This window comes from Glycine soja, chromosome 9 (genome assembly GCF_004193775.1).
Source record: "Glycine soja cultivar W05 chromosome 9, ASM419377v2, whole genome shotgun sequence".
Lineage (NCBI taxonomy): Eukaryota > Viridiplantae > Streptophyta > Magnoliopsida > Fabales > Fabaceae > Glycine > Glycine soja.
In genome coordinates this window covers 1,643,945-1,658,840 of record NC_041010.1, presented here as the reverse complement: position 1 = coordinate 1,658,840, position 14,896 = coordinate 1,643,945, and the positions used below count along the sequence as shown (strand labels likewise).

The following is a 14,896-nucleotide window of genomic DNA, read 5'->3' as shown; positions in this document are numbered from 1 at the left end:
ATTTTTTCCACCTTTATATTATAAATGAGTCTACATTTTTAAGCATGAGAACATCTTGTATTATATTTCCATTCTTTGTGGCATCTAACTCCACAACTATGTAATATTTTCTTTTAAAAAAGTTATGCAAATTTTTCGTCATTTTTTAAAAATATACATTTTTTTAATCAAATCTTATTTTTCTCAGGTTAACTGCCTTATGTATAAAATAGTAAAATGATTATAATAAAATATATTGTTAGAATGTAATAATGAGAAACATTATTTTATGATTCCTAATATTTCATAGGAAACAACCAAATATGTCAAATAATTATCTACAATGGTAAGCAAATAGTGATGAGCATTGATAAATGGTAAGGGGCCCAGTATGTCCATGTGGATAAGATCAAATATTGGTTGCTGTGCTTTGGTATTACATTACAGGTGGGGAAGTGGAGGTTGTTTTGTTTGGTTAGGTGATATGATTCACAAATTAAATTCTACATTGTATTTGATATATGGAAAAGTCGCACAATGTCTATCTATTACAATGGTAGAAGAATGGTCCAACCAAAAGTGCCAAAGATCAATCAGAAGGAGGTGTGGGAGAATTTGTACATTGGGATTGAATTAAAAAGTAAGAATTGATTGATGCTGCATGCTTGTGTAGAAGTTAAAGAGTAAACCATTGATCACTTTAGTATACCCTATCTGAAATAGTAAAAAAGAAATAAAGGGACACACATGATCGATTGCGCTTGCATCTAAAGATTCAGGTGCTAAAGGATTAGGATTTACCTACTGGAAATTGGGATTGGTTTGTTTGGTGGAGTATGTAGGTAGTTTGTGGATTGTAGTAGTCATTCAACTTTTTTAGAAAGCAGATAGCATACTCATTTTCTTCATTCTCGATACTTTAACAGATTGAGAGAGATAACATGTAGAATACATGCGATCCAATGTAAAGAGCAGCACTCTATGCAAGCTAGGAAGATACAGTACATGTGATCCAAGATACACGTATCATTCCTAAACTTTTAAAATAAATTACTTTTTACTTATAATTTTTTTTAAATAAATTACTTTTTCATGCATCCTTAAAATAACTTTTTAAAAAGAGTGTTATAAATATACTTTCTAACACACTCTCTATCACCCTTAAGTGAAAGCAGAACTATAAAGACATTGTAAACTATCAAGAGACAAATTTAGATTAAAATTAAAAGAAACAAAAGTCATGCCAAAACTTTCACATGTTGTCTTTCCTATGAGTATGACTTTAGAAAACATTGACACACTAATTCCTTTGGTCATTACTTAGTATAACATATTTATAACTATAGTAATTAGAGTAATGATACACATCATTATTAATATTTTAAATATTTCATCAACATCTTTAATTTTTTTATCACATCATAAACCTTATCATATTTATAATTAACTTAACTTAAGAGGAGAGCCACTTACACACACTCTCATATCAAATAATTATATGATCCAGACCATACATTCTTAATTAATCTCTTTGTGATTTTTTTAAAAAAAAAATTAAAAACAAAGCTAAGTGTTGCTCAGACAGTACAATAAATTTTCCTCTAACACATTTATCCTTTTCCTTTTTTATAATTAATTAAAATTTACTGAAAATTTTAAAATAATAAGTGAGGTTAATTAAATAAAAAGCAAAACCTAGAAAGAATTATTATTTGTAACAAATTTAAATCAATAATAAAGAATATGTTTAATTCAAATGAGAACTTTAATTAAAGAATATGTTTCTGATATTATTCTCCTATAATCAATGGGTCTTAACTAATTTTAGCTCATGACATCATATATAGTTTTGTCTCCACATTCTAGAGCATATATATATATATCATTCGGTTAAGAAGCAACTTTGTGGCTGAACTACACCCAATGTGATTCCACCAGCGTGATTACACAAAGCTTGGGGAGCTTTGTTGATCTTGTAAGTGAATGTAATATCCTCCAACGTTATTCTTTCGCATGGCTGCTCAGAACTACAATCAAATTTCACAGCAACCTGTGTTGCAGATGTTCCATGAATGTCTTTGTATGAAACATCACTTATCTTCACCCCAGAGGCCTGTAAATGCAAATCCACATAATATATCATGTATATCAGTTAACTATCAAGCTCAGAGTAACACTTATAATCTTAAATGTGAAGTTTTACACAACCAACAAGAGAGTAATATATAACATATCAAAATTTTATAATATGAAATAAAATAACAGAAGATTTAATTCTAATTTATAGATGAGAAAGGTTAGCTCCTAAGCATACTCTTTTAGACACAGTTTTTATATTAACTAAAATTTATGGAAAAATACGAACTCTTAGTTATAATTAGTTTCCATTTTTTATATTTTCTCACATAGCCACACCCTCTCTATCTCTAATCCGCAATCTCTTTCACTTCTCACCCGTTCCTCTTTTTATTCATTTCTCACTGCTTTCAATCCCCTCTCCAAAAATGGTCAAGCTCTTTTGTTTAGAGATATTATGGATTGATGGATAGGCATAAAAAAACAATAATTGAGACTACCAATGGAAAACAAAATTTATAATTTATCAAATAATACTACTTAATTGCTCCAGGATTTGAATTTGAGTTATGCAATTCTTTTTCGCCAATGCAGTTAAACATGCTATCTTTAATTGCACCGAGTGCATGAAACAGACCAACTCCAATTTTTTGTTATTTTGAATTCGGGTACAGGCCTTTTTTTTAGTTTCTCAAACGCAATAATCAAAACACAAATTAAAGAGGAAAATAGGAGTATTAATTCAGTAGCTGCATGCCCAGAACTATGAAGATTCGGCTACAGCATAGGAGAGAAAAAGAACTATATACTTAGGAAAAAAAAACCTATGAGAGGGATTGAAAAAATAAATATAGGCAAGGGTTGTGTTCTTTATTTTTATATTTTAAATTTTTAATGTGTTTTCATGTTGTTGCAGTAGTCCTGGAGAAGAAGATAGGAGATTTTTTAATGTATTCTCATGCAGTTGCAGCAGCACTCACACGTTCCACTTGAGAAGATACAAGACAAAGGGTTCGGGCATCAACAAATTATAAATTAGAATTGAATCTTTGCTATTTTGTTTTCTACTTTAAAATTTAATGTGTTGTCATTTTCATATTAGCTGTGCCTATTGTACAACATCTCATTTTTTTTTTGTTGAGAGAAGTTTAACATCTCATTTAATTAGGTAAATGTCCGCCAAGTCTTAATCGCAAGGTGATTGTAGAAATTAAGTTGAATTACACTTTTGATCCTTTTATATTATAATTAACATATGAGTCCAATGTCTTAGAAAATTATTTAGTGCAGTAAAAAAGTTATTATTTAGTTGAATTTATTTATTATAATGAAGTCTTATTTTTTCTGTTTAAAATTATAAAATCTTTATTTTTGCTTAAATAGTTTGAGACTTAATTAGGACTTGAAATAAAAAATGGTTTTATTTGGTAGGAGGAATTTAAAAAAGTTTATAATTATATATATAGGAAGTGAGGAAATTTTAAGAATTTCGTGTTGGGGTTGATAGTCGAAATTTGATGTTTGGATTAATGAATTTTGAGCAAAAGAGAGTTTAAGATGATTTAATCAACCTAACTTGTGAAATTTTTTTAATAAAAAAATTAAGAATTTAAAACTTTTTTTTATAAAGAAAAACCGGCAGAAATTAAGAACTGATTGTTCTAGTTATTTTATCAACTTATTTTATTTTATCGAGAAACGAGACCTAGAACTAAATTTGAAGGGGAATATATTTTGTTTTTATAATTCATTATCAAACCTTTTATTAAGGGGCGGACCCATGAAGTGGGGGCGGGGGGGGGGGGGGAAACCCCTGATTTATTTTTTTACAATTCTAAAAAAAATAACTGATTCGTATTATATTTATTTATTTTAAAGAAATTGATTTTTATTAATTAAATAAATCTAATTTGATACTGAATATTATATTTTAAAAAATAAATTATTATGTAATTATTTTTTATCTCTTAACATTATTTTTTAAATTATAAAATCAATAGTAATTTTTTTAAGAAATCTTATCTCAATATATTTTATCATATTTAGTTATTATATAATCAATTTTTATCTCTTAACTTTTTAAAATTATAAAACTAATGGTAATGCTATCTTTTTTTAAGAAATTTGGATCTAAATACTATATTTAATTAAATTTTAGTTATTATATAATTAATATCTAATTGGTAAATTCTATTTTCTTATTTTCTTTTTTAATCGAAGGATTTTTTATTTTTCAAATCTTATATAAAGAAAAACTGATAAAAAATATTATATAAATAAATGTCATTATATTGATCAAAGATTATTATAATTTTTAAGAAAATACACAATAAAAGAAAGACAACACCACACAAAAGAAATGTTTTTATTATGTATTGAAATGCATTTTTTTATTTATTTTGTGATTGACACCCTTCTCATTGTGGTCTGGGTCCGCCCCTCCTTTTATTATGTATTGAAATGCATCATTAGTTATTAGATATATATATTTTGATGCAAGGATTGAAATATCTCTTCATTTAATTAATAACGTTTTCTTCTAATAAAAAAAAATCATGATTGAAGAAGAAAAATATAATCAAACCTAAAAAATTTGTTTGGCCTAGTTATTTATTCATCTTGCGTCCAATTATGTCTGATTAATCAAAGCAAAATAAATTATCATAGGAGAAAACTCACCTGACTAGGGCAACCATTGCGAAATGGGCAATAATGTTGGTCTATTATAATGGGGTTTTGGACATCATTCATTGTTGCATGTTCAAAATGGACATCCTGCACAAATCCCCTGCTAGGCCTCCCCCAAGACTTTATTCTAAAACCATTTTGAGTTTTAGAGAATGTAGCCTTTCTAACTGTCACATTTTTCACACCAGGTTCGTCCAAGTCCCATCCTAAGCTTCCAATGCTGTTGCAAAATTGAGTAAACAATAAATAAATTAGCACTTTATATCAGATGTTATACAAAGAAGGTTAATATATATAACTTTCTTCAACACTTTCTTTCAATATATATGACTTTCTCTCTTGATTTAGAAGTGAAATCCATCAATATTTAGTCAATAGAAAAAGTGTTGGAAAAAAAATTGAGTATTGCTAGCATTTCTCATGTTATATATCATTTACCCTATTTTCTTTAAATGCAGAGCTGCATTGTTAAAGTAAAATGAAATCAATTTCGTTACATGAAAAATGTTAGTAATCCTTTCTTTAACATATTATTTTGAATATATTTTCTCATATTGATAAAAATTTACTACAAATTAAAAAATTTTATAGATCTCAAATCTTACTTAATGAACACTTCAAGATTTTGTAAGTGTATTACAAAATAATTTTAAAAATATTTTTAATTCTTGTAATTTAATATTTTTTTTTGTTTTTTTCCTTTTGAAATTATTATTATTTATTTAGTCCTTTTAAATTATATTTATTTTATTTTTTCTTAAAAAAATTTAGATATCACTTTAAATAGTAAAAAATGTTATCTAAAATGTTATATAGAAGGACAAAAACAAAATAAACATAAAGGATTAAAAATAAAAAACAAAAAAATTAAATTGTAATGAAAAAAAATATGTTGAAGCCTACAAAATATGTTGTTTAACACTACTCCTCTTTATTCCATCTTAAATCAATCGACACATTAAGTAAAACTTTTCAACATATAATTGAGGTAATTAAGGTAATTAAGGAATGTGAGACTTTTCATGATGAGATAATGCATAATAATTGTATATTATTATCTGGTCACAAATTGTCGTTTAAATTATTTTAAAATAATTAATTTTAAAATTAACAAATATATCATACATATCATATATGAATGATGAATTGTGATCAAATAATTATATATATATATATATATATAAAGAGAGCATAATCATTTTTCTCTTACAAAATTCATAAAAAAACTTAAAAAGAAACCTTATCCCATGACCAGGTCCGCATGCAACATCTTCAATCCACAAGTTTCTACAACCAGGGCCAACAGAGATGCAATCGTCTCCCGTTCGAATTCTAGGTGCGAGGATGGTGACATCGGTTGAGAATTGGACGTGGATGCCATCAGTGTTAGGGCTGTTTCCATCAGCCATGAGCTTCACTCCATGCATTTTCACGTTGTGGCATGCATTTATCAGTATGTGAACCTTTTGACTATTTTCAGAAGTCAACCCAGTGATCACAATGTGTTCAGAGTTTGTGAACCTAAGTGTCTGCTTGTACATCAACATAAAAAATCAAACATTGTAAAATTTTCATCAATTAATTAATTACCCTATATGCTAAGAAGCTAACAACATGTAGTTATATATTGTTTATGTGACGAATCATACAATCATAACTACTAACATTTTTTTTCCTTCTAAATATAACAAATTATAGCTTTAATTTTTATTTATTTTGATTCTCATATATATATTTTTTAAAACAGTCCTTATTTCATTTAGTGTTGGATATGTTATGTCAGTTACCACTTTAAAATAAGATATCTTGTGGCAAGCTTAATTACATAGGTACATGCATAATAACCATTACCTAAAGAATTCGTTTAGATTCTCTGTAACCAAGTTTTATTCAGTGGACCACAAATTTTTGTCATCCGACAGGATACACGTTGCAATTAATTTCCCAGAAAACTAAACACTCATTTTCTGGACCTACCTTTTGACACAGAAACATCACTCGAGACCGAGAGAATTTTATAACCTCATTGCTACGTCGAACCTCCTTACTCGCCATTTTGCATTTTTTTTATCTTTAATCTCTCTACACTAACTTGAGCGGTTGCAAATAGTTCAATACTATCATCACTTACACTAAGTGATAGGTCCAATCAATTTTAGAAATATTTTATAATATTTTCCCATACAAAAAACAATATTTTTATTAAAAATGTATTAAAGAAATTGGGAACGGTAAAATTAGTATAAATTTATTCACCTGTTTATCTTTTATAAATTTTTATATTATTTTTTTAAAAAAAATATTTTGAGAATAACACATTTTTATGGGACAAAAAAATAACTATTGAATATATTGAAGTAAAAAAAATAGTTTCCGTGGCAATTGCCACATTGCTTTCTATGTAAATCCACCCTCGTTTTGGAAGGAAGAAAAAGGTAAAAAGGTAGGATAAAGATATAAAAGAGAGAAATAAAGTGAATGAAAATAGTTAAAAATAAAAACATTTGGTTTAAGAAAAAAATTTAAAAAATGAGAAAAATAGAAAAGAAGATAAAAAAAATAGAGAATGAATCGTTATTGATTTCTCTTCGACAGTTAAATAAAGTAATCTCTTCTCTCCTATTTCTATTATACTAAACCACATCATTTTTTTATTTTTTTTCTTCTATTTCTGCTCTCTTTATTTCCTCACTATTTCCACCATATCAAACAAATGATTAGACAAATACACATTGAAAAGACGCTTAATTCGCCCAATTCTCCACAGTCCATTTTCTGCATCTAAGCCCTTAAACGAAAAAAAAGCAACCAAATTAAAAGAAATATTAATTTGTCAAATTAAAAGAAAGTAAAAAAATAAATAAAATAATTTTTTTAAAATTAGTTAAAATTAACTTAAATATAAATTAAAATCAGTTTCATGGGAAAATTTCTCTCGTTTAACTCCACCAAAAATGATGATTTTAATTTGTACAAAAGTTATTTTGGGTTTATAAAAGAAACAAATTGTTTTATCTTACTCTTACTCTTACAAGTGCTTAAGAAGAAGTTTATCTATAGTATTATATGATTAATGATTAATTACCTTAGCATGCAAGCATTAGTGATTGATTAGTTCTCACAAGCATTGATATTGATATAGTATGATAGTAGAATATTGTGCATGCATGCAATGTAATGTAGCATACCGCGGCTCCAATAGGGCAATTAGGCATGGCTTTGTACTTGCAATCCCACAAGAAACTGCCTCGAGCATCAAGCACCCCACCATGAATGGAAAGCCCAGTAACTTGGTCAAAGGTGAACCAATACAAAGAATTCCCTAGGAAGGTGTATTGAGAAGGAGCCAGCAAGGTGCCACGAATTGTTATGGAGATGGCACGGTTCGAACATTGCCCACTAAAGGTTACGGCTCTTCCTATCAAGAACCTCCCTTGCGGCACGTGGATGCCAGCGGGTTTGGGTGAACTACAAGCTTTGTTCCACGCGCCAAGGAACGCCGACGTGGCATCCGTCGTGCCGTCGGGTTTGGCTCCGAAATCCACCACGTTGTAGGAGGTTGCTTTGGCTGAGGAGGTGGTGAACCAGGAACATAGGACGAGGAGGTGCAATGTGTGAAGAGAAAAAAGAGAAAGAAGAGAGGGTTTTGTTGTTGTTGTTGGGTTTGGCATTTTAATTTGGAAAATTGTGAAGAGGTTGTTTTTTGAGTATATGAATGAGTGTTGAAGAAGCTAGAAGATTGAGAGGTAGGGTTTCGAACGGTTTGTGAAGGGTATTTATAATAAGCTAGGGTTAGTTTTTGCATTTTGATGCCTTTTTAAAGAATGGGACTACGTGCCTCCATGTATTTTCTTAAAAAGTAGTAAAAGTAAAATAAAAGAGGGATGGGAAAGAAACTAAGCATAATAATTAAAGACGAAATCTGAATGTGCAGTTACTTTAAATTAGATTTTATATGCAGTTAATGAGAAAAAAATTATATGTAGTTCAAACAAAATAATATACCGTTATATTAAATATTTAAAAGAAAAAATTTATTGTCTAAAATGATTTTATTTCACTCAAACCAAATTATCTTCCATTAAGAATACCATTGAAAAAATAACAAAATAATGGTGTAGTTTGCAAAATATGATAAATAATCAAAGAGAAAGGGGGCAAGGAATGACTTCTGAAGTCTGATGCTTGTCTTTTTGCACATGGTTTGCAAAATAATGGTGTGGTTTGCAAAATATGATAAATACGTTAGTTATTAAAAAAAAAGTTAGTTTAATTATTTACGCACAGGGTTTTAGTTTTTTTTTTAACGTGAAAAATGTTATATTCACATGATACGTAGAATCGTAGATATTTGATTATTTTTTTTAGGCGAGAGATTGATATTTGATAGTAACATATAATGCTGAGCTAGAGTGCTTTAGCTCCATAAATAATAGTCCGTAGGGATGATATTTTTATTCGAGTTTTATAGGTACCAACAAAAAATATAATAAAAGAAGAGAGAGAAAGGATGAAGGTTAAATAAGAATTTAGGGTGTGCGCAGTTATTTTAAAATTGGATTAATATGAGGTTAATGGGGGATTTTTTATATATAGTTAAAATAGAATAGTGGTGTTATTATCCTCTAAAATAACAAGATGGTTTATGATATTTTTTAAAGAGTAAAATAGTTTTAAAAAAACCTGAAGACCAAAGATGATTTAGTATCGCCGTTATATATTTCTAGGGGAAAGAGAAGTACTCGTGCCTCTCTACATTTTTTATAAAATAAAATAAAAAATGAAAGAGGAAGATATATATAGTAGAGGTTAAATGGAAAATGGAGGGAGTGTAAGAAAGTGGGTAGTTTTAGTGGGTAATTTTGAGAACAATTGGAAGATAAAATAGTCTTGACAAAATATGGAGATTAATAAAAATAGATATTTTTTATATATATTGTTATAGATTATAGAAGTAATAGATATTACATAATGAATCGATAAATTAATCAAATAAACAAAACGTCGTCTTTACCAAATAAGTAAAATGAATTATTCTTAAAAAAAATAATAGAACGAACAATAATATATCATGCTACATGCAAACCAAGAATAGGGATGGATTAATTCTAACCTCCTCCTTCAAGACTTTTTTTAAAAAAATATATATATATATATGAACACTTTATTTTTTGTATAAATTTTAGAATATATATAAAAGAATCACCTTTTATTGTGAAAATAAAAATAATTAATTTTAATAGTTAAATTAAAATAAAAAAATATAGATTAAAATATATATTAAAATTGACTTTTTCATATGTCTAACCGGATAGGCTAAAATTATAAGTATTGACCAAAGTCAACACTAATAATAAGATAAGATAAATGTTAGGATCACAATTTTTATCATACTCTTTTGTGTAGCTTTATCTTATTGGTCAAAATTTATTAAAATAATAAAATTTTGTGAGTCTTATATTATATTAATTAATTCTCCCTTTTAATTTTATAATTTTAATTAATTAGACAATATGCATTTAATGGAGTATGTTGATAGGGGATAAGGTAATTAACATGTGAATAGATAATCACATCTCTGCTAGGAATAAAATTACCTTATTATTACAGCAAAATAAGATATAATAACATAAAAAGAACTTGGGTCTTGTACCAAGAAATCTAACCCACTAACATCTATGAACCGTTTTTTGTTGTTTATTAAATTGAATCATAAAATTAAATATTAATAAAAATTAAGTGAACAATACTAAAACAGCGAAAAAAAGACAGTAGAAAAATCAATTTGTGACATCTATATACCACCAATGTCAGTACAGTATGTAAGTATTTAATACACATCGTTACTCTAATAAAACATTGAAGCATCATTTGACTTTTCGGGAACTTGAATCTTGGCTTATCGAGCACATTAGAGTTATCACTCTTACACTTTGTTTGTTAGGGACAATGGATTTAATTTTGTGAGAGAAATAAAATTGAATGCATTGAGTCCCATACGAAATAGTCTTTGTCTCCTATTAATGAGTATACCCTTTTGTCCTTTTGTATTGCTTAGGATATGATAGTATTTTAGTTAATCTATTTTATTCTCTCTATTTTTCTTTCATCTATTTCTCTCAATCTAAACAACCTAATATTCTACTTTATTTTTTTTATTTTTTTTCATTTATTATTTTTCTCTCTCCACAATCAATCATATTCTTAAGGAGCCTACTTCAGTACTAGTTTTCAGTCTCGAATACATCTATTTTTATCCAAACAAAAAACAATTGTTTTTGGCTCAGTTTGATATAAGTTCTGAAGTTTTTGAATATTTGAGCAAGCAGTAATTGTAAATAACGTGCTAAATTTTTATTGTAATCACTGAATTTTATTGTAGCATTGTGGGCCGGGCTTGTTAATTTATCTAGAGATAGATTTTCTTTGACCTATAAAGGTTAATTAGATGTCTTTGATTTCAATAACTGATCATAGGATCCATGCCATACTTAGGGATGTTCCTAAATCGATCCAAAACACGGCTGTATAAACCAAAAATCAAAAAAGAATTATTAGAGCCGATCAATTTTTGTATTTAAATTTAAAAATCAATCAATCCAATCCAAATGGAACTTTTACAAATGTAATATATTTATTCATAAATTTATAATGTCACTCATATTTTCATTTTTATTCCCTATATATTTATAAAATTATCATATAACTTCTATTTATAAAAAATACATTTAATTAAAGAAATTGTTTTCCTATTTATTTGAGTTAAGATGGATAAATATACTATTATTAGTTATATAGTGATGTATAAATAAAATATTTAGTATTTTAAATGATTTTTTTATTATATTTATCTTATTTTATTATTTAATATTTTCTATAAAAAAAATAAGAATAATACTGAAAATTGATCCATCTAAATCCTTTTAAATTAAATCGGATTAGATTGAATTATAATTATAAATTAAATCGATTAGATATAATAACTCAATAATGATTAGATTAAATGGTTTTTTTTCTTCAAAATCCATCCATCTGCAAAGACCCCCTCTCATGAAAATAACTTCTCTTACTACCTATGTTAATTCAAAATGTACTTCCCGATCCTCTAAGTACCCACTACTACAAATTCTATAACAAATGGTCCCCAACTTCCCTTTCCATCTAATTGATGTGAAGCTACATCACCAAATTTGTCTTACATATGCCACTGCATCATCACTTTCTCAAAAACCTATCACCATTGCATGCTCTTATCATTATATCCTCTAGGGAATTTCCATGTACACTAACATCTACTTCACCTACATTGGATACGTACAATTTCACTTTTTAATATTCCATCCCACGTGCATAAACAAACCACGTAGGACTACAACGCCCTCGCTACCACAGCCGCCACTCCCTCGTTCTTTTTCTTCTTTTTTTTTCAACCCAGATATCATTTGATCGAAAACCAATAATTAATCCTGTGAGAAATCAAGATTCAATTAGGATCATTTGGTGAAATGAAAAAAAAAAAATAATTAAGATAAAAGTTTTGAATTAAAGTAAAATGTAAAAGTATGAGTTTCATTTTATTTTACTGTTCATTTTTCTTATTTTTCTTTTCTCTTGACCCAATCAAACAAATCTTTTGAAAGTTAATCTCTTCTAATAGATATTTCATAAGTATAAATCAGGAATTAAACCTATAATTACATGCTTAGAACGTAATTATCTCCCAACCATATCATACTATCTTGATCCACTCTCTCATCCTTGAAATCATATATTCAGACCAAGTCTACACCAACTAATATAAGCCTCATATTTTTGTCACACTTTCAATTTCAAAATACAAACCACAGTCGTCCCAAAAACACATGAAAACTGAAATATCCGCACACGCACGCTCATGAAAACTGAAATGTCCAAATCAATGGTATGGCCACTATTTCTCATAGGGTCCAAGTGGGTTCGTAGCATGCATATTAATGTAGATTCCTTATTTGGTGGCTGCAAGTGCATAACATCGACAGCTTGAGTGTGATGTACCCTTTTCATCTGTTGTTACTTAGATCTTACCCCACATAAGGCAATAAGATGCCATAGATGTTTTTTGGCACGATCGAGTTTCTTCAAAATGACCACATACTTCCAGCTAATGTTAATAGACCTTATTTCTGTCCACAATTTACAATCTTTAATTAACAATTTTGCATTTTAAAAAGTTGGAAGAGTAGTATTATAGTAAGATTCAAATATAAAATTTGTTTTAAGACTCGAAATTTCTTGAGACGGCACTTTTACAGCAATACATGGCCATACCCAAATTCACAATCTCACAATTAGTTGACTTGGGTAACTTGTCCAGTCATCACAATAAGAACAGAGATCTTTTTCACTTTCCATGCTTAATATAATGAGGTAATCTTCTCCTACTTGCAGCAAATATTCTCAATATGATGTAAAAGTCAAGACTATGCAGAAAATGAATACATGTCCTCACGACACAGAAGCACAAAAAGGATTGTATGGTTTCTATCAGGCATTTACAAGTTCAATGATGTATCCTTATTTATACTACTTGCAGTATTTATCATCAAGCATGACTCTTACACTAAATTAGATAGATGGAATAGTCTTATCATACTTGAAATATATAATATCTTTAGTAAATTCGGTATCTACTAACTATATGAATCAAAATTATGCAGATTATCTTAATTCACGGTTCAATGGCATCCAACTAGTCAGAAATTGATTCCATAGTTTTCTAGTAGCTACTCATGAATCTAGTGATACAATCCTATTATGCTTTTACATACTTTATAACATTTAGCATAAAGCACATGTATCCCTCCATTATACCACGAAATTCAACATCAAACTCCTCAGTTCAGCATTGGCACATGAAAACAGAAAACTCTTCTTAGTTGCTAGCTAGTAAGTAATCATAGGCTAAGTAGTGAAATCTCACCTTTTCAAATAACACCTTACCTAGTTTGTAAACTACTATTCCAACTTGAAACCCAACGTCAAGCAGAAATGGACCCCACTTCCCTTGGTACCACAGTGATAAATTCAAACAGCAACTAGTTCCAGGATCTACCAACACTTCACATGCATTTTAAGATGAACAACCAAACATTTCCCCATAAACACACCGAGTTAAAGTAGAGAATCACCACCACCTAAAGCACTAAATTTATTCTAAATTTGAATGTAATAGCAGGCAGTAACTATATTCGGGCCAGGGAACAGCAAGTAACTAATACTATCAATCGTGGTCGCAGTTGCAATTGTGGTGAATCAGAAAACCTTTATATTGCAGAAAACTGTGACTAATGCGGCTGCAATTACGGTTGTGGTTGCATTATGATGAATCAAAATACTTTGACATTGTGACTACAATTGTAGTTGCGGAAACGCTATTTAAAACCAGTATCAACCTTTGTTTCCCAATAGAATAATACGACTTGACACTTATCTCTTCAGTTTGCAAGGTTATCCACCACGAAATTTATGGTATTGGAGTCAAGGAATCATTTTTTTTAAGAATCATCTCACCATCAAACAAACAGATTCAATATGCAGCCAAGAAACTTCATGCAGTAATAATTGAATAAGATATGAATTAGCACAAAATTTCTACTACTTTTGAGAAAACCTACTTGACCACAAGCTTTAAAGTGAACTAGGAAGATCCCCCTACCTCAATCTCCAAGCCTGAACCAAAATGAAAAGAGACATATATTTTGATCTTCCTCCTAAACACTTGCTACAAGCCTACAAGCACCATTAGGAAGTTCTTCACATGCAGCGGGTAAAAGTTTAAAAAAAAAAAAAAATTCAAAATGAGGGTGTTACAAATTGCCTTCGGCGATACATGGCTTTGATATTAATACAAATTTAGTCTTGTTATATAACTGAATTAGAAAAAAAAAAATGTATCAGATTACAGCCTTGTTTTTTACTTTAATAATTATTCCCTTCTGTTATGCACACATACTATTACTATTGCAACATCTCTGATTAAGATTAATTTAAACATGCATCCCGCATCCTATGTTCAATGGTTAAAATTGATTCTACAAATAAGCACAAGTATGCATCATGTGATTCCTGTCGAAGTAAAAGTGGATACAACATTCACCTTCCAACATCAAGAGGG

At 28.7% G+C, this 14,896-nt stretch overlaps 1 protein-coding gene across 1 annotated transcript; it reads right to left on the bottom strand.

The window, feature by feature from the left end:
• Positions 1-1,725: 1,725 nt before the first annotated feature.
• Positions 1,726-8,509, bottom strand: LOC114367360 (polygalacturonase-like). Its single transcript, XM_028324525.1, has 4 exons — positions 7,932-8,509; positions 5,983-6,272; positions 4,735-4,963; positions 1,726-2,092 (listed from the first exon to the last, which is right to left on the bottom strand). Exons 1-4 carry the CDS (start codon positions 8,412-8,414, stop codon positions 1,862-1,864), a joined length of 1,233 nt encoding a protein of 410 aa, XP_028180326.1. The 5' UTR covers positions 8,415-8,509; the 3' UTR covers positions 1,726-1,861.
• Positions 8,510-14,896: the final 6,387 nt, after the last annotated feature.

Coding starts and splice junctions, on each gene's coding strand:
- LOC114367360 (XM_028324525.1), bottom strand. CDS start 8,414: ATGCCAAACCCAACAACAACAACAAAACCCTCTCTTCTTTCTCTTTTT. Junction 6,273..7,931: donor ATTGCCCTATTGGAGCCGCG/GTATGCTACATT, acceptor ATGTACAAGCAG/ACACTTAGGTTCACAAACTC. Junction 2,093..4,734: donor GCAATGGTTGCCCTAGTCAG/GTGAGTTTTCTC, acceptor TTGCATTTACAG/GCCTCTGGGGTGAAGATAAG.